The sequence below is a fragment of the Helicoverpa armigera genome, chromosome 21 (assembly GCF_030705265.1).
Source record: "Helicoverpa armigera isolate CAAS_96S chromosome 21, ASM3070526v1, whole genome shotgun sequence".
Classification (NCBI taxonomy): Eukaryota; Metazoa; Arthropoda; class Insecta; order Lepidoptera; family Noctuidae; genus Helicoverpa; species Helicoverpa armigera.
Genome location: NC_087140.1, coordinates 5,367,454 through 5,395,314, shown reverse-complemented (window position 1 = coordinate 5,395,314; position 27,861 = coordinate 5,367,454). Strand labels below are relative to the sequence as shown.

Here is a 27,861-nt window from a genome sequence, read left to right as displayed (position 1 = left end):
GGTTACATATCCAAGAGCTTGTTCGGGTCACATAATATTTGTAAGAGCTTATACGGTACAACATTTTTTGTGGACTTTATCTAGCACTTGAAATATTTTACTGTTGTGTATTCTTTACTTAGTAGCTGCATCTAATGGTTTCGCTTCATTCTATGGAAACGTATCCGATGATATAGTTAGGAATTATGGAATAATTGTAGAATTATGAAGAATGTTTATGTCGGATATGTGCTTACTAGCTATATATAACGGGTCTTTTCGCATTTTCAGGAAAATTATGCTATACTTACAAGGGATGCTACTTCAGCCAATTTTAAATATTTTTGAAAAAAAGGGTCTGTAACTACTAAAAAAGCCATGGTTTCATATTACGAAAATTTCTAAATCAAATCATAATTTTCATCATCTTCCGAGCCTTATCCCAACTACATATGTTGGGGTCGGCTTCCAGTCTAACCGGATGCAGCTGAGTACCAGTGTATTAAAGGAGCGACAGCCTATCTGACCTCCTCAACCCAGTTTCCCGGGCAACCCAAACTCCTTTGGTAAGACTGGTTGTCAGACTTACTGACTATCCGTAACGACTGTCGAAGATATTCACTGACAGCCAAATCAAAATCAACCTGAATCAAATCGACAATCCTATATATTGCACCTATCATCAATACATTTATATGACATCCCAATTTAACCAACACCTTCTTTTGTTCCAGATATGTGAGACCAGCCCACAATGGCTACAGTTCGCGAGGCTCAGAGGCAACGCAGTCAACTGGACAGCTTCCTTATGAAGGTGGACACCAAGACCTGAGGATGAACCAGCATCGGAGCCAACTTCTATAAAATGGAGTTCGCCTCTGTTTTACCTACTAATGTAAGTGTGCCTCTGAGCTATGTAAAATCCACGGAAAAGATTTAGGCCACGTAGCCATGCTTGCATGATCTAGAGGTTCTTAGTTATTTTTCACCTATTCCATGGTGTTTGGGGTTATTTTTGATTTGATGAAGGCATATAATCATTTTTGTATTATTGCAGTAGTAAAGCAATAAAATAACCAAACTTTACTTAACTTTGTATCACTTAAAAGTTTTTTTGTCGCACCAATTTATGGTATGACAGAGATAATAAAATTATCTCCGAGCTGTCTTTGATATTCAGCGTTCCACCGTTTGTATCTATTTCTAATATATTTTTTACACTACATACCTTAATATGTAAATAGTTAGAACATAGATCTGATAAAACAAACACAAAACCAACAACAGCTATATAAAATAATTTTACAATAACACAACTATTTCTTAATTAATCCTAAATGCCAGAACAAAGTAACTTAAACTATAAACTTATTATCCTTACAAAACAATATTACAAGAGACAAACAAATATAAAGTTCATTTTGTATAGCCGATACCAATATGCCATCTTTACCGTAATCCAGTTACAAGTTACGTAACTAGAATGATCAAACTAAACTAAAGTTATTAAACTTTAATCACATTTGATATTACGTTCGCATGTGTGGTTAGTACCTATTGCAATAGCTGAGGAATAGTTCTGGTATTATATTTGGCAGGTAATTAATTATTGTTTTGTGGTCAACTTGGTAATAGGGAGTGTCCATTTTGTACCGGGGTGCGGGATTATTCGAAAGAGTAACGGCAGCTCGCAGTACATAAAAACTCCTGAAGGAACAAAAATGGATTAGTAAAAATCCCGCTGCTCCAACAGTAGGGTTATCAAATAATTCTCGGGCATTCAAAAAAAGTTTATATCCATTTAGAACAACACTGAGGTTTACTGAAATTATAATGAAAGAAAGAAAAACTATTTATTTTTACAAAAATAATAAAATGATGCTGATTTTCTTCCTACTTAACTAATGTTATACCTTATGTTGTGATTCTATTCTAAAATAAAAACTGTTCAAATGATTCAAACGAAATTGTTTATAGAATTAGCACAAACCCTTAGGCGGTATTCCGATCCACGTGTATGTCGCTTGAATGGGCTTCTAGGTTGCTTACTTTTAAAGTGAATTGTAGTGTATTTATTATTTTAAAAAGACAAGAATAAAAGAGAGAGAGAATTTATTATCATCGTAGTATTAAAATATCACAAGATTAAATTAACGTAATTATAATTAGTCATCTTACCGCAGCATTACTGGAGTAATCAATTAATTATATGAAATACATACAGAATACGGAACGGGGCACTTTAATTAACATTTAATACTTTAATAATAGTTATTCATATTAATTACATGCATTGGTTTGACGAGAAAAGATAAAGCGTTTTCATTACGGCTGTCAATAAGTTTTTCTGAAATGAAATTAGCTTCAAATTAAAATGAAGATTTTTTATTTAGATAAATTATCTCTCTACTCATTTCCTGTGATTTTATATACCTATGACCTCTGAAATTATACATGGACTCAGTTTAAAAGATACCTATCCTATATCCAGGATACCATTTATCTTCATGTCTAACATCTGAATATATTCAGCCGTTTTTGTCCAAACTTATACAAAAGGAACAAACTCACTTTTAATCACAGTCAAAGTCAAAATCGTTTACTAAAATAGGCTAATCAGATAAGCACTTCTTAACGTCAAAATTACAAAAATGACAGCACCCCCAAAACCCTTTCACCACTTCTTAGTGCTATGGCTGGAAAGAAGAAGCGGTGAAGAACAAACTTCCCAGCAACCAAGCAATTGTAAATAAACACCAACGAATAGTGAGATAAAAAATATACTCTAAAGCGGCTTTCATTTATTAAATCTTCTTTATTATAAAGCGCTTATATTCATACTAAGTCCCGTTGCAGGAATTCAGTAGTAACTACAGTGGCTTGCAAAAAACGCTGCATAAACTAATTAGCACTGGTTTTATTCGTAGTGAAAATAAAGCATTCAAAAGGAGTGTTCCCGTTGTTTTGTCAGATTTATTTCTCACTGTTTTTAATTGAGCAATTTCTACTTTTGCTTAATGATAGAACTGGAATATTAAAAAGTGGATGAAGTAAAGTTTTAGTACTAATATACCAACCATCCATGGAGTTCATTCACGTCTGTCATTTAATTATCGTTAGGGCTGATTTTTTAATCTATTGATAACTTTTACCTGAAGAATATGTTTGACGTTTTGACAGCTTTTGTATGAAAAACGGATTGAAAAATCGGCCCTTAGTCTTCCAAAAATAACAGCTTCTAAACAAAAATATTACATACCTACGTTATTTTTCATTTAAATGATCGATTGATTTCTATTACTGTAGCAATCCTCAAAATCAGCTCTTGTCAATTTCTTAGTATAATAACTATAAACCTGAAATCTCAATGAAAGGGTCAATAGCCTAACTTCTATATATAAGACGATGAAAATACATCCAAAAATTCAATTTCATGAACCAAACATCCATCAATTACTCCAACCGCCTAAAGAATGTTGCCAGCTCAATAATAATCATTTCCCGCGATATGAGTGTTGCCATATGAATAATAGATGTGTTCGTAGGTGGCGCTTCAGTTCAACGAGACGACGGTGGAATATGACGACGCGGATGACCCGGATGCTGTCACGTTGCTCTCCATACTGCTTGTCGGTTAGTAATATTGGCCTGTTATTTCTTTTATGGTTTATAGAATGTTCAATTAAACCTGTAGTTCGATTTTCTTTACTGCATAGTAGCTTACACTTATAAAGATGTATTTTTACCGTGAAGACTAAATTTATGATCAAAATAATGTTTAAACATTTCAATGAGACAATAAAGTTGTTTTAAATATTTTAAGTGAATAGTTGAGAGTCCACCCTGAGCAAGGGTGGGTGATGAACGCTCATTCCTTATCGTTATGAACTATAAGCTCATGATAATGACATGCATTGTTGCACAGATGTTCTTGAATCGTTTATTTTAAAGAATTTACTGTGACACTAGAAACATCAACACATTCAGTATCTAAGCTATAAGAGTAGTTATTCTTCTCCACTAGCTAAAGATTTGTAAAAAATAACATGAACGTGACGATATTTTTTTCTCGAATAAGTACTCAGTGAGATTTAATACAGATCACTGAACAGAAATTCTTACAGATTTCACACGTTCATTACAATTACATAATCCTTTTATATATTCTTTGTTAAACCTTGAGAAAGATTTATTTCGCTGTCATCCAGTAACGTGCTCAGGACTGACTGCTTTGCTTTGTATACTAATTCTTTGTCCAAGAAATAAGCTAGCACTGTGGTCACGCAAAGTAGGACCAGTTTTCTTGTTTCATCCCTAACTAGCATAACAGAATCTATAGGAAACACCTATGATGTCATCCCTGTCCCAGAAAAAATAGACCCACAGTCGGATGTACTTATGTCATCCAAGGAGTTACGGACTAGAGAAAGGTTTTTTTAAATCGGTATAATAGTTACGGAGAAGACACAAACAAACTTTTCCTCATTATAATTTTTATCAGTTTAGTTTAGGGAGAAGTAAACTTGGCCCCTATGAACCGAACAATATTCTGTGTAACCTAAACATTTAATAAGTCGACAAACCTCTATCATAGCTTAAGGATTTCACATCGAGAGCGCTTCCCACATAGAAATCGTATTTCCATATCGAGACTCGGGTTAAACGTAGTTTGCCGTTCGCTTATCATATCTAGGATATTGTGGAAGTCGGGAAACTCTAGGGATCGATGTTACACAATTTATGAACGTTTATACATGAGATTATTTCCTAAAACATGATAGATTACTATTTGTTGCTGAGTTTTTGGGTTCGGTATTCTTGTATCTGATGATATAAATCATGTTACAAGATGCTGCGTTTGCTAGCTATGTTTTCTAAAAAGGATATTAGGAAAATATTGCCGATGTAGAGTAATGTATGTAAAGCCAATTTTATCGATACTTTTTTCGATACTTTGATGGAATCTGTGTGTGCTAGGCTTTACGCAAACCCTTTTACGTTACTAGAGATACAGCCATATGGAGCATAGAATGATCTAATAAGCCGAGCAATATTGTAGCATACATATGTATGTTAAATCTATGAAATAACAGTTAAGCCTGTTTTTTTCACTTTAAAATTATAATAAAAGAAAGACGTTCAGTGAATTATGTTTAAGGGTACATTGTATTAAAGCAATCCTTTTTCGACATAACCTTATACTCCATTCGTCTTCCTGTCCAGTTCCTAATTTTATTTGGGGTTGCCACAATATGTATTTATCTTCCATTTCTTTCTCAGACGTCATACTTACATCCACTGACTTCTGCTTCATGTCCTCTTTCAGGTCCATCTTTCAATCCATCTTTTCCTCGGCCTACCTCTGCCTATCCTAAGCTTCCACATTCATACTTAACACACTTTTCGTAGCATGCGTTTCACACCTTCCAAAACACCATGACCAGAAAAAATCCCAACCCTATTTTTCATAGTCACCTCTCGAAAATGAAGGAAATGACATAACATATACTGCTATCTATTCGAGCGAGCAAATGCTTCCAGGCTATTTCGCGCCTCGTTCGGTGCTAAGCGTTCAATTTCCTCAAACTAACAAACTGCAGGTACGTTTGTATCATGCCATCTACCTAAGTGGGGGTGTGATATGCAATCGCTTTTGCTTCTAAATAAAAAGGATAAAATCGGTGTGAAGAGAAAAAGGTACATATATAAGGTGCTTTAATATTACCTGCCAGGACTTGAATGGGGGGTAGTATTGCGTTTATAGATCACAATAGTAAAGATAAATAATTGATTATTTGTCATATTTTTTTTCATACAAAAACAAAATACGTATAAATTTGACTTAATTTATTAGTATAAAACCATCCAGTGGAGTTACCGCGTTGCCGCTCCGCACCGAATTCTTTTCAATTTATTTCGCAAAAAGCGCGGCGCACAGTGGTCCGGATTTTCAAAAAGGTGGACATAGGATCGAAAATGCATATTTAACTCAACTAAAAATTGATTCGTATAGGAAATTTAACACTGATTAATACTTATTACTACAACTTTTCAAAAAAACTGCTCCTTCACCTAAAAAAAAAACATTGAAAATAAAAATGTATGGGAGAAAATCTATTTTATTTTTTTTCTCCGTTCAGTATCAAAGTATAGCAACCAAATCTTATATTCTGGTAACTACCTATTGTTCTTAATACGACAAAATAAAAATTGCTTGCGTATCCCTGCGGCCTTGGCGCCTACGATGCTTCAAAGTTTACAATTTTAAAGTTGAATTATCTTAACATTATTAACGAGTTTTTCTGAGTTTTTCTTTTGAAATTAATACAGAATATCATTTTTAATAAAAAAAAAGCCTCCCGCGCGCACCAACCGTGTTTTAGGTTCGCCCCTACTACTTGGGACTTAAATATACTACTGGTGAAATGACACTTTTGTGTAGTATACAACTTTGCCGAACCCTTCGGGGATTACCTTTAATGCGTGACTGCCCTAATTGACCTCCTCAACCCAGTTACCCGGGCAACACAATACCCCTTGGTGAGACTGGTGTCAGACTTACTGGCTTCTGACTGCCCGTAACGACTGCCAAAGATGTTCAATAACAGCTGGAACCTACAGTTTAACGTGCTTGCTTGCATGATTGATATTGCTTGTATGATATTCACGACCTCTTCGAAATTCTTTATTTCTTGCTTTGCCCGCTTCTTCGGAAAGAATGCTAATTGGTAGGAGGCCAAAGTGATGACAAATGTCTGCACCGTATATGAGTAGCTTGTGTAAATGCACAAAGATCTCAGCTGTTTCTCTGCAATAACTCCTGAATTTTTCAATATCTATAGCACATCCTGATGAAATCGTTTGAAGAATAACCGCAAAATGTTTTAGTAGGCCTTTGTCAATTTTAGTTATTTCGGCAGATTTATCATAATCTCAAAAAAACCTTCTGGCTGTGTTTTCGTCGTTTTTGGTTCCAAAGGCTTGCTTCACAAAATCCATATTCCCATTTGCTGTTCGAATTCTTCTTGTGTCAAATGTTTCTTCGCAGCTTTTGGTTGCTTGTTAGCACCTCGTGTAGTTCACAACCCAAAGTCCATGTTGTAAGATATATGTAGAATACACTCCATACAACGAATCCACATATGAAGAGTAGAAAGTCCATATTTATAAACATCATCTCGAACAGGTCTTGAAAATACTTCTGACAGCTTATTCATCTCGGTCGGCTTAGCAAGGCAAATATTGCAGGCAGATGCAGACGAAGTGTGCGTTATAATAGTGGCTACTTTTCCGTCGATCATTGTCATATGAAGCTCGTGACTAATCTCTAGCCCTGCCCATTTTGTAGAATCGATGTTATTAGGGTTCCGTAGTTCCGTACCTAAAGGGTAAAACGGGACCCTATTGTTTTCGCTCCTCTGTCCGTCCGTCCGTCTGTCACCAGGCTGTATTTCATGAACCGTGATAGTTAGAGAGTTGACATTTTCACAGATGATGTACTGCTGTTGCCGCTATAACAACAAATATGAAACCTAGAATCAAATAACTATTTTGGGTGACTCCCATACAACAAACGTGATTGTTTTGCTAATTTTAGCTCAATTTCGATAAATATATATATATACATATATAGAATATTATTTTTGATGGTACAGAACCCTTCGTGCGCGGGTCCGACACGCACTTGGCCGGTTTTAATTATTTATTCCTTCAATGCAGCTTCTTCTTGCTTGAAGTATTCTGCTGTCTCTTTACAAAACTCGAACTTAATGGGCCTGCAATAATGTGTTGAAGAAGGTGCTGGGTTTTCCCATATGGTTATATTATTTGAAACTAATTTAAGAGGGACAAGACTTGACATGAAAACCGATGAATCACTGAAGTCTACATCTTCACTCCTTTGTGAACTTCGTTACGGGTAGTCAGAAGCCAGTAAGTCTGACACCAGTCTTACCAAGGAGTATTGTGTTGCCCGGGTAACTGGGTTGAGGAGGTCAATTAGGGCAGTCACGCTTTATAGGTAATCCCCGAAGGGTTCGGCAAAGTTGTATACTACACAAAAGTGTCATTTCACCAGTAGTATATTTAAGTCCCAAGTAGTAGGGGCGAACCTAAAACACGGTTGGTGCGCGCGGGAGGCTTTTTTTTATTAAAAATGATATTCTGTATTAATTTCAAAAGAAAAACTCAGAAAAACTCGTTAATAATGTTAAGATAATTCAACTTTAAAATTGTAAACTTTGAAGCATCGTAGGCGCCAAGGCCGCAGGGATACGCAAGCAATTTTTATTTTGTCGTATTAAGAACAATAGGTAGTTACCAGAATATAAGATTTGGTTGCTATACTTTGATACTGAACGGAGAAAAAAAATAAAATAGATTTTCTCCCATACATTTTTATTTTCAATGTTTTTTTTTTAGGTGAAGGAGCAGTTTTTTTGAAAAGTTGTAGTAATAAGTATTAATCAGTGTTAAATTTCCTATACGAATCAATTTTTAGTTGAGTTAAATATGCATTTTCGATCCTATGTCCACCTTTTTGAAAATCCGGACCACTGTGCGGCGGCGCCTTTCATACACTGTTGCCATACTTATCAGACGGCGCCGGCGCGCGGCGGCTAGACAGACTGTCGTCAACGCGCAGCCCCGCCAGGCTGGCGCTGGCGCTGGCGCCGGCGCATGTGACGAACGGGGTAGTGCGGGTGAGGGTGGGGGCATGCGGGGCTGCGGCTAGACAGACTGTCGTCAACGCGCAGCCCCGCGCGCCCCCACCCTCACCCGCACTACCCCGTTCGTCGCACGCGCCAGCCGACCGCCCGCGACCGCTCGCTAGTCGCGACCCGCCGCCCGCCCGCTCGGAAGTAACTTTTTAGCGGTTTCGGTTTGCGGCTACCTTTTAAAATGCCTCCGAGACGGTATTCCAACCAAGAATACCTTGAAATGGTATTGTGCTACCGCGAATCTAACTCCGTATCTGCGCATGCAGTGAACTTGTTTCAGCTGAGGTTTGGTGTGCGAGTGAGCCATCACACCATTTTGAATGCCGTGTACAGGTTCAGTGAACACGGCCGCTTTGACCCGCCACCCGTTGACGTAGGCAGGCCTCCATATTCTGCCCATCTTGAAGAGCAAGTGCTGGATTTCTTCCGGCGTCATCCTCTTGCGAGTACCAGGGATGCAGCTCGTGTCTTCAATGTGAGCGACAATTACGTGTGGCGAAAGCCGCCACACGGGATTGGGAAAACCTACTTTACAAAAAAGAGGCAAAAGCGATGATAATGCGATTGAAAAAATGTTAAGTAATAAAAACTACATTAAAATTTATAAATTATTCATAAATTTTGAGTTTTTCTTGTATTAAAAAAAATATAGATTTTTCGATAGGATGAATATGCGATGCATTTAACGCTCGATCAAACGAACATTCGATATTTTGAACACTCGATGTATTGACTGCGCGATGTATTGAATGTTCGATTTAATAACCATTCGATATTATGAATGTTCGAGTATTTAGAATTTCGATTTATAGTGGTCGATCAATTGGCATTCGATTATTTGTCATTCGATTGGGCGTAGTACACCCGTATTTATGACATTTGAACCTGCATAGCACCTACGGTGTCACCAAGAGATCCCGATACCGATTATGAAGCACCATATTGTCGAGAGGCGTTGTAATACCCGATTAATATCAGACCACTAGGTATCGATTCTATCGGTATTAATGTTATCGATATATCATCTTGTAGTGGAAGACAATGGAAGACAATATGTAAGGCATTAAGTTAGCGTTGGTTCTTGGTATAAATAGTTGATATAAAGTAATTATTATTCATGTGAATGCGTTAGTTTTTTACGCTTTTACAGTATACAGTTGAAAAGAAATTTGATATTGTGATAACTGAAATCCTGAATGCAGTTATGGGCCATTTTTAACACGCAACGCAAGAAGAGGAGTGTTTAAGTTTTATTTATATCGTATACGTTATATCCAAAGTAGCCCTGGACCTTAAAAGCATCCACGGGAATAGCTAGTCTCCAATATTGTACACAGTCCGAATGCCAATATTTCACTTAATATTGTACAAGTTCCGAATGTACCTAAGTATTTCACTCGTACACGTTCATGTACCTATTTCAATGGACGAATGTACCCATGTCCCTGGATATTGAATTTAAAGCAATTAAATCCTGTATTAAATTTCCCAATAGTGAACTTTTGGGTTACCTTTAACAGATGTTACTGTTCTTACATTTAATGAAGTTTTAAGAAACTTTTGAGAAGTTCTTCAACAAGTCAAAGAAGGTTCTTCCTGACGGGTACTTACCTACTATATTATGAAATAGCTTGTTTTGTTCGTGTACCTAAACTTGATAAGAAAGTTGTTAGGAAAATTACCTTATTAAAACAGTAAAGTATCTGTCGTTCCATACCTACCTACTAACATTAAAAAGTTGAAGACTTTGTTTGTTTGATCGCGCTAATCTCTGGAACTTCCTAACCGATTTGAAATATTCCTACAGTGTCAAAAATCAAAATCAAAAATCGTTTATTCAAACTTGGCTGCAAATTGCAAAGTGTTAGACAGCTCATAATATTCAAGAAGACTTTTTTTACTTTATATCATTATTTTAGAAGCTATAAATTATGAAAATATACGTACTTCATTAGTTTCAGTAACTGCCTAGCACACTTTATAAGACTGTTATTGAACTACTGTCAAAGAATTACAAATGGCGCCCACGACAAATGGTTTCACGTGCCTTCCGAGACACGTAGGATTGATATAATGGTCACCCATTCTTTCTCAATTGACCCGTAGACTTATAATAGGTTTTCACTAACAATAGTGGTCCCTACTTTTAACAATGGGCACTAACCTTCTTGGCAGTCCCGTGCAAATAGGAATGTCTGGTCAATTTAGAAATAATAGTGGTCACACAACGAAAATTCGCACAGTACGGAGGTACCTGGTAGAGACCCTGGGTTTGTCATTATAAATATAATATTAAACTTCCTCGCGATACCATGATATTCCTGACAGTTTTCATTCTCCTCTGCCATTCAGGGTTAAAGGCCAAGATTATATTTTCTGTTATTATTTGTCAAAAATTATTTACCAAAAATGTTAATTACACCAATCCATAGGATATTATCCATTTCTTAAGTAGCAAAAGTTCCTCTTCTTCCTCTGTTCGCTCTCCAATCCTGAAGATTAGCCATCAGCTCGGCAGCGTTATAATCATCGGCACGAATCTTGAGCTCTGACCTTCACCTGCGCAGAAGTAATTTATTGGGTCTTGTGGTATGAAGTGAGGCGCGGGAGCGGGCTAAAGCGGCGTCATAGCCGTCACTCGGGATTGGTTCTTTACTAATAAATCACTTCTGCGCAGATGTAGGTCAGAGCTCAAGATTCGTACCGATAACTAAATCTGGTGTTTCAATATATATCTTTTTATCTTGTTTTTTTCTATATTAATTATTATTTGTCCCCAGGCATATTCCTCTCGCTGCTAATATTCCTGAGCGTAGCGGGGAATATACTGGTCTGCATCGCCATCTACACGGACCGAGGGTTGCGACGCATCGGCAACTTGTTCCTGGCATCGCTGGCGATCGCTGATATGCTGGTAGCTGCTGCCGTTATGACCTTCGCTGGGGTTAATGACCTGCTTGGGTGAGTTGATGATAATTTTTATTATGTACATGTACCTAGGTATGAATATATGTTAATATAACTTTTTTACTCGGGTAGGTTGTTATAGAAGTTTTTTAAGTATCTAAGTATAGGTGGAGTGTAGTGATATTTGTGTTTATATGTACATGCGCATTGTCTTTGTATGCCGAGGCATATCGGTCACTACTGAGCGCTTCTAAGCTTAATTACGCTTTTGAAGACAATGTGCATTTACCTGACTTCACAAGTATGTCTCGTTTCGGTTTCGTGGCATAAATAAATATAACAAAAAAGTTTTTTTGACTTCTGTGAATTTTAATTAAGTTTTTTGAGATATAAGTTTCATTTAAAAATCTTTATTTTTCGTGCATTTTAACCAATAGTAAAGAAACAAATTAAAAAGGTGTTGCTCATTTCTAAAGATTTCTAATCTAGATCCTTTTTATGTCGCTGTGTCCTAATTAACTGGCATTCGAAACGGAGCTCCTAATTTATATCAAAAGAAAATAGCCATTCGTAACTAGTTCTTAGAATACGACCTACCCTATTCGGAAAACAGTAAGTTCAAGGACAACATGAACGTCAGTTTTTTTTTTTAAACAACCGTTTGCCATGAATTTTCGCATAATAATAATCTATTTTCAAACTTTGACTTTCACTTGATAAACCAAGCATTTGTTTTAAAAAAACTGACGATATGATCGTCAGTGGGCTTGAGCCTCTGTGCAATAATATGTCTAATATGCTAAAAAAATCTACATTCAAATCATTAAGTAAGCAGTTTTTTTATCGGTGCTATTCAGCCAGTAGTAGTATGTCACAAATTCTTCAAAATTCCATTTTCAAAATTCAAATTCATTATCTTCTTTTTCTCAGGTACTGGGTATTCGGCGAGCAATTCTGCGACACGTGGGTGGCCTGTGACGTCATGTGTTCGACGGCCTCCATACTGAATCTGTGCGCCATATCGCTTGACAGATACATACACATCAAAGATCCTTTGAGGTGAGAGCTAGCGCATTAGACGACAAGTTCATTGGGTTCTCGTAATTGAGGGCTTGAGGACTGTGAAGTACGTGAGAGCGTTGAACTTAATTTAGAATGGTATGTGGAAATACAAAGGTGCTGGTAGGTTAAAAATATCACTGTCTATTTTGGTTTTGTTACAAAAATTCCCATCGCAAAATGCTGAAGTCAAAAATAATGCGTTTTCCTTTCATGTCTGGGTAAGTACTGCTAACTTTAATTTCATGTATCGCCAACTTTAAAGCAATATTTAATGCTAGTGGCTGAGCTTTTTTAGAAAAGTTTGCACATGGGAACTATTTTAGGTTTCAGCGGTTTTGAGGTGGTGAGTGATGTGTATGGTCATATGCACGTACCTATGTTCCAAAGTCAGTTGCGAGCCGTCATTAACAATTTTGTATAATATAGGAAATATGTATGTTAGTCTTAAAGGTATATATCTATGGGCCAATACAGCCTGAATATAAAGGTGTTAGATTTGATTAAGTCTTCCGCGATCATTGAGAGACATATAAATAAAACAAAACACAATCGTCAGAATACATCTAACCCAAAAGAAACAGCACATTTCTTCCCCAAACTAATAAAAACCGATAATTTCTTTACGATACATAAAACTGCCCCCACATTTAATGTTAAACGGTCCGGCAGTTACTGGTGTGACCCTGCTATGGTGGTAAATTGATTTGAGGTCAATAAGACCTATGAAATCTGATAATAATCAATGCTCGTATAGTTTTATCGGTGAACAATAATTGTGTGTTAACTGTGGGATGGTTTTTATGAGGTTTTTTTACTGTAGTCAGAAAACAATCCTTAATCTAGTACGGTTTTGGTTTTCCTCTTTTGCCTCTCTTTGATAGATTGTTTTTCACTCTTAACATTCTTATCGAGTAATCTGCAGGTTTAATCATCTAACAAACCCTAGCTTAAAAAGTTTCTGAAACACACTTAGCTATTTCGGCCCAACTTGGGAATCAAACACGTGACCCCATGTACGGCAATCACTCTTGCGACCAACAAGGAAATAGGAAGGATTTTCCGCACCTATCATAATCTTATGTGTCTTCTCTTAACTTTAATCCATTTCAATAACCATCTTCAAAGCAAATTCACATTCATAAGTTACGCTTATATTCAAAACTTTCTTCCACGTCTTGAAGGGTTCTCAGTCTTTGAAACATCATTTTGAAAGATAAGCTTCAAAATATGTACTTACTAGTAACTTAACATCTTTCATTTGTAACTCAGTAAACGCAGGCTTAAGCGTTTTCATGCATAACTAAACGGCCTACTACTAGGCTCAATTTCACTGAAAACAATTTCCTTTGAAATGTATATTAGACTTCTAAATTACACCTAAGAAATTGTTACTTACCTACTGACAAATTAGTAGGTATTTGAGAGCGAACCTTTTGAGGTAAATACGAATCGTTAAAAAGCACGTCCTCAGAAAAAAAGTTATGGCAATTTACAAAACAAATGCTTGAGTGTATTATACTCGAGAAAATATATACCTAAGTCACGCACTTTCTTGTGAAACTGTAATAATATTCCTCTGAGCTTAATAATACTTATTCAATAACTTCAAACAACGCAAAAGTGATACGGAAAGTATTCTACATTATTATATTTCGTGACATAAGTCCTTTTGTCATTTGTTACCCGTCAACTTCGGTTTTCCGAAGCTTACAACGGCTGTCTTGTAATTTTCAAAAGTAATTTTACAAGCAACTTTGTACTTTATTACAAGCGTATAAGATTGAAAATTGTGTGCTTGTAAGGCTATAATATAAATTCTTTTGTTTCATGTGTGTACATGCGTTCACAATTCAAATATTGTCTCAAGAATTGTAGGAATTTTTGGCACAGAGCACGGAATTGTTTTAGTTTTGGAGAAACGAGTTCTTACATAACAAATAATATTTTTGTATATAAAACAAAGCTAAAAAGAGATTTTTAGAAGCGTACACGGCATTAAGTATTTATTTTATGTACTTGTCCTTTAATTAATAACGAACTACTCCAATTATGTTTGCTGTTCTGAATTTAAAATCTAATGTCGGTTGCATTATGAACATTAATGATAACCTAACCATATACTTACAGCTATCTGTCAAATTACCAAATTGACCAATGGGCAGCAATTTCACTGCCGCTTATGATTTAGTTATCGTTATAGTTAAACGTGCAACTCACCCTAAGAACACGTAAAAAATGGTATGAGAGGTAATGCAACTCAGAAAGGTTAAAATCTTTGTAAAAAGTATAGACAAAGTTTTCGCAACTTTAGTTACGTACTTAGTACGTGCTAGCTTGACACAAAATATCAACACTCAAGCAGCAATATCAATGTAACATATTATTACTCTTTATCGTTTTTATATGCCATTAACATCACATAAAGTGCTATAACATCAACATAAAAGCCCATTAAAATCAAATATGAATTCCGAGATTGAAAATTTCGTGTTTTTATAAACGTAATGTCATTTTGTCTTCGCATTCATTTTCTCGTTTTCTAAAAAGGTTGAAACCAGATAAATGCTAATGAAAAACGAACCCTTTTTTAATATTACAAACAGAAAGTCGTTATCGCAAAAACAAATCTTATTTCCTTGTCATTATTAAAGGAACGATTAATTGAAAGTGCTCCAAAATTCCCTTTTAACGTCGAAGCAAAATATTTGTAAAAGAAACCTCTTTGATGGATCCTATTAAGTAATTGTATATTAAACACTTAAATGATTTTGTGTACTTCACGATTTTTTAATTAAAATTGGACTTTTGTAGGCTTGAAATAAATATAGCTAAGATTTGAAAACTTCATTTTAAAAAAAATTACGCAACTTTTATTTTTGATCTCCTTAGAGAGAACAGCTAACGTTGCCGAAAATCTGTGTAGACTAGACTTTTGGGCGTGATTTATTTATATTCCATACATTGTTTAAAATAAACACAAACTTAAAAATATGAAAAAAGTGTCCTAGCAGTATCGAAAACACAATCCACGCTGCCATAGACGCCATTATTATGTTTAGGTACTTTTACACAAAACAAATGAACTAACACGACCTTTCTTCCCAGGTACGGGCGCTGGGTGACCCGTCGGGTGGCAGTAGTCACCATCGCCATGATCTGGCTCCTAGCTGGCCTAGTGAGCTTCCTACCCATATCCCTAGGCCTCCACAGGCCTGATGAAGAGGCCCTGGCTACTCAGAAGCCGCCGAGATATCCCACTTGTGCGCTGGTTTTGACTCCGACGTATGCAGTCGTGTCGAGCTGTATATCATTTATTTTGCCCTGTATTGTGATGATTAGCATATATTGCAGGTGAGTTCTTATTTTTTTTTACATTTTTTTTATACTTATGTCAGCTACATGATACCTAACTACAGTCAAAATATCTAATCTTATATTGTACCTAAAGAAGAAGAAAATATATTGTTAATGTTTGTTTGTACCCTAACGGCTCCGAAACTACTTAACCGATTTTGAAAAACGATTTCACTTTTGGGAAGCTATTATACTATAGGCACTATCCACGATTGGCATATAGGCTATATTTTATCCGGGTACGGGAAGAGTTCCCGTACTATTACGGTCTATGTATGTTCAACATGTCTATCTTATAAAATGCTAAATAATTCACCTACAAGCTCTAGCAGGGATCAATGTGGAAATGTAATGAATCGATAGAACAGTTTCCTAAATTCAAGAAATATCCTCAAATAAATTTTACCTACTCATAATGTTAAAATGTTTTTAAGCCTCTCACACTATTCTTTAAATTAATAACACAAATACATCACACCTGCTATCTACTTAACTACACTCATGTCTATATATAATTTAGAAGTTCCATTCTAAATATAGAACCAGTATGTAGTTCCAAATCCGAGTTTTAGTTCAAATGTAACTCTACAGAAACTTGTGAACTACATACAGTCTAAACCACTTAAGCCTGAAACATGTTTGGGGATGTGTCTCTAAGAAATACTACTAAGGATTTTCCCAAACTTGGACATTGTCTACAAACAAAGTCTCAAGAGTTTTCTTAGTAAATACATCACAGAAAATAAATCTAATTCCAGACTTTGGATCTGTTTTATCTCAGAGAAAAACTAAGTCTAATAATGTACTTGGTGACAGTAAAAGTACCTAAGTTCTACAAAAAGTTATGACGGAATATTAGGCTAATATTGTTTTCTGTGAGTTAGATAATATAATTATTCTTGGGAAAGTGAGTCCTGTTTATAAAAAGGCAGAGTTACAAATATATTCTTATTAAGTAAAAAATAAATTTAACATAAATAAAACATGTAACTAATCTAGAACAAAACTCGATTCGATATATTTTTTGCTGTATTTAAAATATTAATTATATAGGTACTATTTAGATTTGATTTTCACTGCTAAGCTAATTTTATTTATTTCAAAGCAACATCTTATCGGATTAATTGTTTCCAAGTGAAACTTGAACTTTACCTGAACTCGTAATATATTTATTACGATAAACAATAATAACAAAGTTGAGAGAACAGCATCTTTGTACAAATAAAATAATAGCAAGGAAATAGAACGTTCCCCAGTCGTATTTATTTTATTATCATAAATTTTAATGAGAATTTTATTACTTATGCTCCTCTTTGGCAATTCTAAAGCTGAGATTCTTCCTGTGTGTAGCACTGTAATGTAGCATACTACACAAACGCTTTAGCAAACAGTAACAAAACACATGAGAATATTTCTAAAGTATCCGCGAACTAATGAAAAACAAATGAACGGGAACAATTTTGGTGGGTGAAACAGTTAGGTACCAGTACTGAAAATTATTCCGTGATGACAAAAAGTATACTAATTAAGTGTTTTACACCTTAATTTAATACAATTTAATACCTAGTAGAATAAAAGTTAGTCTTGTATTGAATCATTCTGAAACTGCTTGTAAATCTTTTTTCATTTGTCATTAGAGCACATATCCATAAAATAAATAAACACATTTTATTTGAAAACGAAGATAAGTACATTAAGTATCGTGGGACCTATAACGCAGTGCAAAGACAATATTGAATGACTCTGTGGCTAATGGACATAGATTTATAGACCACTTAGATTCGATATAATACTTGAAACAAAATTGAAAAGACATTATCTATCTTTTCTAAGACAAATGCTATTCTTTGAATTATGTATGTACTTGATAACGAATTGTCCAAAAAAGAATACCTGACAATTGAAAAATATGTACTCAAAATACACTGCTAATAAGCAAGGTTATCAAACTTGTTTGAAAAGATAACAATAACGAATTCATTCTAATGGAAAAGCCTTACAAAAAATTTTAAGCACAAAATTGTCGTGGCGAAATTTATAAAAAATCGCACACTCATTTCGCGTGGTATTAACACGCCAAAAAGGCAACACTACAAAAAGTAAGCCTAAAAACCGCTTAAATGTCAGGGCGTCAACATCCTGAAAACTAGGGCACTAAAAATAAAGGCTTAAAACAGCCGACAGCTTACAAAATTCCCGGACACAAAATGGGGAACATGATAAGAATATTTTCATGCCTATTCAAATATTTTGGGGGCAGTTCTTGCAAGCTACTGAAATGGGGGAACTATCAATCAAAGTATATTTATCAATGGGGACCAGGACTGAAACAAGTTTATGTACAATCCATCATCATTTCGCAAGGTTAAGTTTTTCCAGTTGTTTGCACATTAGTATTTAGAACACTTTAGAGCAGATTATATTTGCTTCATTAGATTTTAGTTTTCGCATAGTGTCTCTTATGTCAGTGCGGAATCGCGTAGACGTGGAGCTTGTATCAAAATTAACATATATATATACGCCCTGGTCTTAGACAAGAGTAAATTTCTTACTAGACTATCGAAAGTGAAAATGGAAAAATATCAGTTTGGTTGCTCTTACGATCTCTATGTTAAGAGTACTAGAACCTTTTGTCGTCCGATAGTTTGTTTGGGCATATAAATCAGTATGAAGATGAATGGTAGTTCGCACATTACAAAGATCAAGTATTTAACCGGTATCAGACCGACTGAAAGCTTTGACTGGTATCAAGACTTCCTTAAAAAAAATTGCTAACCGTCGAGTCAACTGGGCTCGTAGCAATTCCTGCTCTTGCTATATGTAATGTGTATATAATCTGACACTGTCAGAAAAGTTATTGGAAAAAAGAAAGTAAATATTTTTTCATGTAAAAGTTATTCGTTCTTTTCTGTAATATCAAAAACGTGATAAATGATAAATTGTGTCGGTGTCCTCATTTCATGTATTTTACACCCAGTAATCCTATTAACTAATGGAGATAGCCGTTTTTCATGATTAATTAATTTAATATTATAGTAACTTTGGCCTTAATAATTTGTTAATCACAATATATAAGATTAATTATCTTAATTAGAATAAAGTGGACTAATCTTGGACAGTTGAAAAAGTTCTTTGTATAATCTCAGGAACTATTGGACCGATTTCAAAGGCTATTTGGTTATAGATAGATCATTTGCCGAATTTGGCTATAGGTTACTTTTAGTCTGGCTGCGCGGAATAGTGCTCTCAGGAAGTGGGTGTCAAACCTTATGTGGAGGCCAAAAGCGGATAATATAAATTCAATCAATCAATAAGCCCTTCAATTTCCACATATTATGAGGTATTTGTTTTCCTTTTTAAAGGATATCTCTAGTGTGTCTTTTGACAAGGCCCTCTTCTTACAACTCAGTGGATAATTTTCAATTTTTAAATACAATACCACATACAAGGATCTTATAGCAAGGATCAAGTACCTTTAATCAATAAGTTACCTGATAACATTTTTCCTATCTCCCTATGATCACAATAGCAGTTAACTAATTGGAAGTCATTAATTAGCATTTACCGCAGGGGCGTGAAGTCCCGGAGCGGTCGTAAATATTATAACATAAGATGTAGGTAATTACGGAGACAAAATACAAGAAGGTTTATACCTTATGTAGTTTAAAATGGCTATTTCCTTATACAATTTAAAATAGCTTCTGCCAGAGAAATTGTACCCATGGGAACTATTCTGTGCACCCGGATAAGTTAGTAGTTGTTTATAACCTTCCTCGACAAATGAGTTACCTAACAGATGTTTTTATATCGTCGAGTATTTTCTTACATTAACGAGTTCCAGCAAACTGTTCAGCTTAATAATATTAAGAAAGATACACTGCGTGTGACTTACACTACATGTATAAACTTAGGTACATAAATAGTGCTTAGAAAACAAAGATCTTCCTAAAATTACCTACTTATTAATTACAGTATTCGCATTTATTTTTGTATCAAATACACCTAATTAATGGTATTATTATTTCGAAATTAAAAATTAGAATTTACCGTTCCTTGTACTCCTAAATACAAACTAGAATTTGCCTCAAGGCGCATCTAAATTAGGCCCATGTCATGCCTTAAACATAAACAACGCTACAAAGGCCCCTACATTATTAAACTGGTTTCATCTGGTTTAAATTGGTTTAAACTGGTTTCAAACACCACAATTATTTGCTGTTCAGTACGTTCTATGACAAAATTGGTAGCATCTAGCTTGAGATTACGCCTAGAGTGGGATTAGTGGTGACCATAGAATTAGGTAGGCGTAGATAGTGTAATTTTCGTTGGTGATTTTGTAGTAACAGTTATGAGGCAGTTAAAATCAAATATTTACTTGTAACTTAATGAGTTATAGTAAATTTTCTATTAGAAGAGAATATAACACATTTAATGGATGTAATAATATGTAGTTGCGAATTAACATTGGTGACTGTGAAATGGAAAATTGTTATAGAATACTATGAATTTGATATGGTTTACCTTTGTATGTAAAAGGTTAAAGTATTCTAAAAATATGAATATACTCCCACAATTAATGACGGTTCATTCTGAAGTTTGGTGTGAATGACATGATCAATTTTCATAAAAATTCAACTACTTGCACTATCTAGACATATTAATGTCTGTGGTCATGAGCTTATTTGACGAGATTTAATCAAAATTTTAGTTAATAATTTGCGTGGGATATAATGATAGTATAAATTTTAAGTAATTTTGTGTACTTCGTTAAATATTTAGTGCTTATTAGAGTAAATATTAGCCTAGCGGTAATTCCTTTGGGTAGGGTTTTTTACTAAGGTTTAGACATCAACAAGATAATTTTTATGTTTCTTCATTTATGTAGTAACACTAATTAATTGAAAACAGGAAAGGAACTTTAATTACCTATTTCATTAGGATGAAATTCTTTTTCTTTTCACTTTCTGCAAAACGTAAAGAAACATGTAGTTAATTAAAATTAATTAATAACTACCTTTCAACCGCGGGTTCACCTGTACCTAGATACTTACAGTACATGCATGAAAAGCCTATTCGTTACGTTCTCATAATAGCTGGTATAATTGCCAAGTTTCTTCAAAATCCATCCAGTATTTTTGGATTGAAAGAGTTGCAAACATACCGAATCCGATATACTATGTATACAACCTTTCGCATTTATGATTAGGATGTCATTTGAAGATTAATAGTTACTTTTTATTTACTTCTAAAAAAAATATTTTACTATTTAGTTACTTAAGAATTAAAATCACAATCTATTAACAACTGTTATAATATTAAGTCTTTTAATCTACCTCAACAATATGACTGAAATAAATCGCGTCGCTAACTTTTTCATTACTCACTAACAATGCTTTGAGTATATGAATGCCATGTATGTATATCGTCCTCCAGAGAGGTATAAACATGTCTCACATAAGGGACAAACGCGAAAATATATTGTTATAGTTCTTTTGATTAATGTGGTAATCTAAAATAGTTGTATAAAGGACTTGTTTAATAAGTGGAGTGAGAAATATGTGATTAATTTTATGATAGAAGTCTTGTGAACACTTTGCAAGTATGAACTTTGAAGAAAAAAAGATTATTTATTACCGGTGTTACATATTTTAAAATTCTAATCGATAACTTACAAACATCCTTTACGATAACCTATAAGAACTGTTGGAGAAATTACATTATTTAGTTAAAGCTCTCTTAAAATTACACCTAGACAAAAGATTTTGATAGGGCTCAAAACTTCAAAAGTGACTTAAAAATAAAACAGAAAATGCCATTTTAGAATTGTCCATTTTTACAACTGTAATGGCCAGTACGCACCTTTTTTGGCAGTTTATCTAAGTATTCTTTTTTTAAAGGATTACCAAAGGTGCTGGCTGTCATAGAACTGGCCACGAACAGCTTAACTTAATAATGATAGATTTCGACTCTAAGAGTACCCGCACACAGGAAACTTTTAGTCTGCCGATAGTTTGTTTTGGCTCATAAATCAGTATGCAGATGAATGTACGTACATTACCAACATCAGGTATTTAGCAAGTATCGGACTGATCAAGATTTTGTTCGAAAAGAGGCCCCAATTGGCACAATGATTGGAATGTTTTTTTTAAGAAAATCGAAAATTCAATACAAGTTTTTAGTCGGACTGATAACGATCAAATACCTGATCGTTGTCATGTGCGTACTACTATTCATCTTCATACTGATTTATGAGCTCAAATAAACTATCGGCCGACTAAAAGTTTACAGTTTGCGGCTACCCTTAAGCCATTTTACAGTCTCGTGGTTTAAGCACCACCCATATATTCTTGGTACCTGCATAGCTCTCTAGAGTCTCTCCTGAATTCTCTAGTTTATATCTATGAAGCCAATATTTACGGTCTATAAGGAACTTAGGTGTAATATACTGTTGAACACTGCAGCGTTGCTTGTGCCATATAGTAGAGTTTGTGGGTCTTTAATATAATTGACTTTTGCTGGATAAACCGATCGTTCATTTCATTTTCTAGTATAATTTACAGAGTATCTTTTGCCAGCGATTTATATAGAGATATATAGAGAACTGTTTTGCTTATCGGAATAGAATATAAATCTTACGGCTTCCCTTGATAAAACAGGCTATGTAACATTACATTATTTTTTAAACAGAACTAATACTTCCTGAGATAAGTGCATTCAAGTAAAGCTCTTTAGCTTTATAATATCAAGTAAAGATTAAAATAAGGTATCTCTAAATTCACGACAATGTAATCACTAAAAATTGTAATGTTCTTAACACGAAATTCTTGGAAACAAAAATGTTGTCCTTCCTCGAATGCTGTGTTCTAGGAACAGTAAAACAGTAGCCTCTAATTTCTAAAAGAAGCATGCAAATTGGCTTCTCAAAAGGTAGAATATGATACACCTACTAAAGTTAACTAGAGCTAAGCCTTATGTCCACTCACGGATGTAAAGCCCTTCCTCAAAGCTTAATTTGTTATTACGGTTGTTTTATCTCACCAAGTAGGTAAACCATACTTGAATACTTATATGTATGAGTAGACAATGTCTTTGTATCTCCCGAGCATACACATACAAAGTCAATGTGCATGTATCCGTGAGATAAAATATTGATACCAGAAAAAGACCTATCACCATTATTTACTTTGTTTTTACATTCTTACTAACTCTTATACAGCAGCTGTTTTCCCGCGGTTTTACCAGCAGCGTCTCATGTGATCTTTCCACCGAACATGGATAAAATATAGCCTATGTCTCTTGGGGATAGAGTAGCTTCCCAACGGTCAAACAATTCTTCAATTCAATTCAGTAGTTTCCAGAGCCTTTACAAACCAAAAAATATCTCTTTACAACATTACTTTAGATATTCCTTTCTTTTTCACACCACTAATAAACTTCTCTTCTCCCACAGACTATACTGCTACGCACAGAAGCACGTGAAATCAATTCGAGCGGTAACCCGGACGGTTCAAATGCCGGACAACCGGACGAAATCCGTCCGGACCCGCGTCCATACGCACGTACATTCATCACCATACCACGTGTCTGATCACAAAGCCGCCATTACTGTGGGCATTATCATGGGAGTGTTCCTGCTATGTTGGGTGCCGTTCTTCTGTGTGAATATTGTCGCTGCGTTTTGTAAGACGTGTATACCGGGTAAGTGGTGCTTCTTTTGTTTATTTTGATAGTTAGACTAGCCGATTCATAAAAATGTGTAGGTCTGTGACAGAACACGACGGTTTTTAGTCAGGAAGAGTCTGACACTCCCTCGCTGCTAACCCACAGCGGGAGGGGTCATTTGATGATTTTTGACGTCGTTAAAAAAAAAAGTGTAACTGTATGCAGCTGTGTTTTACATAGAGCGACTGTCTATCTGACATCGTAAAGTTCTGATCTGATCATAGGTACCTACTTCTTGGTACGACTGATATTATGAGACCAATTTTAGTACTAACAAAACGTTACGAATTTAATCGGTAATAAGTAAATGGTGAAAAAAATATTAACCATATCGGTATAACTAAATTAAAATATAACTTTGTGTGCGTAAAAATTTTCAATGCCATAATTTGACTCTTTTTAATCAAGCCTGTATAAATTCTCGCATTACAGCCTGTAGGGTAGAAATAAATAAACCGAAAGTAACATTTTACCATAAAATACTCATCGACGGCTTAAGTCTGGATCACAAACTACCCCGAGAAAATTACCTTTAACAAGAAAATATAAACCCCCTTAGGTAAAAACATAAACCTATTAGAAAAAGAAAATATTTACATAAATAGAGCAGAAGCATTTTCCGTGCACTTTTAATATAATTCCCTGAACGAAGAATAAGCCATTCCCAGCTCAATTTAAATATTAATCGCATACCACGCCTGTTTTAAACGCAGTTTATGCTAAGTGAAATTCAATCTTATAGCTTAGTGCATAGGGTCGTTTATTGCGTCCGTATTATGTCGTGTAGCTTTAATTAAGTGTTGTGAAGTTCTATGGATTTTCTAGGAATATTGCCTTTGATTAGAATTAGAATCTGAACATGGCATTGGTCTCATTTAATGAGCTATAAAATAAATGAACGTATTTTTTTTCTGGTTGTGTAATTTTATCTAAAAGATTCTCGCCTAGAAATAAAATTCTATAGCAATTCTGAAGGTATGTGTAAATAAAGATAAATCTCCTTTTTAAAGACATACCTAGTTTTAATAGGGGTACATAAAAAGCGTATATCTATCAATCTATCTAGTTCTTATTTAAAACTTACTTGGTAGTTTACAGCGCTTTCACATTAGGGGATTTTCCGCTTAGTTTTTTGTCGTCGCAACGCACGGTACAAAACGAGCAAACAATTTGACAACCACTGGTTCCTACGATGACATTTGGAACCGCGTGACAGATTTTTCAAATGTGTCGCGCGTAGAAAAACCAAACGTAAACGCGCTACAAATTCCTGTAGTGTGAAAGCGATCTAACAAAACATAAAATCATCGTTCAAAATGAGAACGTCAAAAATTAAACCTAAGAACACTTTTTAATAATTTATTCAACACTATGTACTCGTAGTTAAAACTTGGCTTAACTCATTACAGCGTTAATGAAGCACCTAATGAGGTCTAATTAAGTTTGTTTGTGCTTCATAAATAAGGTGGTTTAACCAAGATTAACCTTTTTGCGAGAAAACTCTTTTCGAGTGTTCATTTTTTAAATGTGTGTATGCAATTATGTTTGAACCGGCTGGAGTTAAAACCCCCAAAATATTGGTATAAGAATTGTAAATGTTTTGAGTTTAGTAAAAATTTGGAATTTTATTACATTAAATATTTCTATCAATTTATTTAAACCACCAATTTAATGTTAATTAATTAAAATGCAAATCTGTATTTTAAATTGCAACTAATATCTATTGTAAATGCGATAATAACTCTGTCTGTCCGTTAGTTGTACTTTCACATAAAAATTACCGAACTAATTTTAATGAATTTAGGTACACAGATAGTCTTGGGCCGGAGAGAGTATAAAGGCATATTTAATCTAGTTTTTGGAAGTATTTCCCTTGGGTTCCAGGTGGAACTGGCGGAGCAGCTACTGAACAATAAATAGAGATAATTAGATTTTCAATTCAACATGTTTATTTAGTTAAAATCAATTTATATAAACCCACAAATTAAATCTACTATATTCAGCTGGCTCCGCTTAATTTGCCAATATTTGCAAAATCTTGCTCGCCCGAATACATATTCCATTATCGTCAATCCGAATCAATTAACTGAACTTCATTCAATAACAATTTGCTTCGCCTCATAGAAATTTCTAGATCCTTTTAAAAGTTCCCTCGTGGCTTTATAACAATATTAGAGGCATCAAATAAAATGATATACAAAACTTTGAGGCCAAGTTTGATAGACTTTCTAAGACATTTTAAATTCTCATTGAAATATTTGGTACCTACTTCGAAGTTATAAACCTAAATTGTGTCTTATGACCTATATAATACGGTTCAATTTTCAATGATGTTCCTTGTTACAGATTTGGCTTTCAAAATCCTGACGTGGCTCGGATACTCGAACTCGGCATTTAACCCGATCATTTACTCGATATTCAACACAGAGTTTCGGGAAGCTTTCAAAAAGATTCTGACGTCCCGATATCCTCTCTGCTGTGGTTACCAAAGCGTAAGAGCCAATACTCCAACGAGGAATGACAATTTCGTCACAGACTATGGGACAAAGACCCTGGTTGTGCGTCGGAGTGGGTCTTTAGGCCTGTCAGGCGTTGACCCCACTCCAAGGTCATCAGCTGAGTCAGTAAGGCCTTTAAGAGAGTACCACATTTGACAAGAAGATGGGAACAGCAACAACGGGCTGCTAGACAAGAGTGACGTGGTTTGAACGCCCGAAGACTGGTATGGGATACAAGATACATGTATTTACTCAATGCATACGAAAGACTGTAGTCTTAGTTTGAAATGGGGTGATGCTCATTTGTTTTTCTGTGGAGAGAAATTAAGTGTGATACGACGTCTTTTCTATGAGACCGTGGTATACTGGTAAGAAAAGACCATGGTCTTTTGTATGAATTTTAAAAATAGAATTATGAATTTGTAAATTAGCCTTGCGGGGGCTTATTTAGCGCATGCGCTTCGATGCCAAGGAATTAGATAACTACGTGTCATAGCAATTATTTTTGTCATCATAAACACATAAGTTCAAATTCCTTCATATCATTATCGTGAAATAAAATATTTACATAGCAAATTGTAATAGAAATAAATATTAAAATAAAACAACAAGAATTCATATTGTAGTAGAAAAAAATAAACTTAATCTGTACCTATAGATTTTTACGAATTTTCAAAAATCCTATGTGGATTTTACCATAATCAAAAACGAGTACCTATCAAAGTTATTAAGACAAAGCTTCCTCATTATCTTAATTAGTTAAATATCTTGAACAATGTACAGGCTATCTTTGCAATGTGCAACTTCATTAACTCGGGAAAAGAAAAGTCCATCTGAATACATAATTAAATTACATTTCTTTGTTTCTTTTTATTCCGCTGGACAAGAAAAGTAAAAAAATCCTCTGTTTAATGCCAGGAAAGATATGAAGATGTTGAGAAAATGATATGTCCAACAATACTGATCAAAGAATTTTCATCTCTATTCTGTTGACATTAAAGTCCAAAGTTTAGTGAATATACGATCAACAATAAATTTGTGACTATCTGCAATAAAAAGTACCCCACGCTCGTTGGAACTTATGGCCATGTGTTTATTAACATATCGTACAAGTCCACTTCGAGCGCTTTCTCCCGAACAAATCTTTGCACGAAAACGAGTAAAAATACCGCGCTGGTATTACGCTACTCAAAAAGCAAATTTGTAACTTAAAGACTAACTTTTTGTCGGCCGATAGTTTTCTCTTGAGCTCATAAATCAGTATTATGACGAATGGTAATACGCAGATCAGGTATTAAGCCGGTATCAGACCGACTAAAAAGTTTTAAGGGAATCAAGAAAAAAAATGACAACCATCGGGTCATCTGTCAGTCGACTGTTTTGTCTGTAGTGTGCAAATACTCTAAGGGCTGATTTTTCAATCATCAGTTAACTTCTATCTGAGGAATAAATATGGCGGTTTGACATATTTTCCATACAAAAGCTGTCAAAACGTTAAAAATATTCCTCAGATAGAAGTTATCTGGCGATTGAAAAATCAGCCCTAAGGCCAATTAGCATGAGGTACTTTTTATTGTACTCTGTCACTATGGTTTTAAGTTTCTAGTCAAGCATACCAA

The 27,861-nt window shown here is 34.8% G+C and overlaps 1 protein-coding gene across 1 annotated transcript in view; it reads left to right on the top strand.

Annotated features, from left to right (window-relative positions):
• The window catches only part of LOC110382322 (dopamine receptor 1), a 139,958-nt gene extending 112,742 nt beyond the window's left edge, over positions 1 to 27,216 (top strand). Inside the window, exons 2-8 of the mRNA XM_049849138.2 lie at positions 714 to 874; positions 3,525 to 3,612; positions 11,480 to 11,660; positions 12,537 to 12,665; positions 15,774 to 16,019; positions 23,473 to 23,720; positions 26,091 to 27,216. Coding sequence (XP_049705095.1) covers positions 845 to 874; positions 3,525 to 3,612; positions 11,480 to 11,660; positions 12,537 to 12,665; positions 15,774 to 16,019; positions 23,473 to 23,720; positions 26,091 to 26,398 — 1,230 coding nt within the window. The 5' untranslated portion in view covers positions 714 to 844 and the 3' untranslated portion in view covers positions 26,399 to 27,216. The remainder of the gene's footprint in view (positions 1 to 713; positions 875 to 3,524; positions 3,613 to 11,479; positions 11,661 to 12,536; positions 12,666 to 15,773; positions 16,020 to 23,472; positions 23,721 to 26,090) is intronic.
• The last annotated feature ends 645 nt before the right edge of the window (positions 27,217 to 27,861 follow it).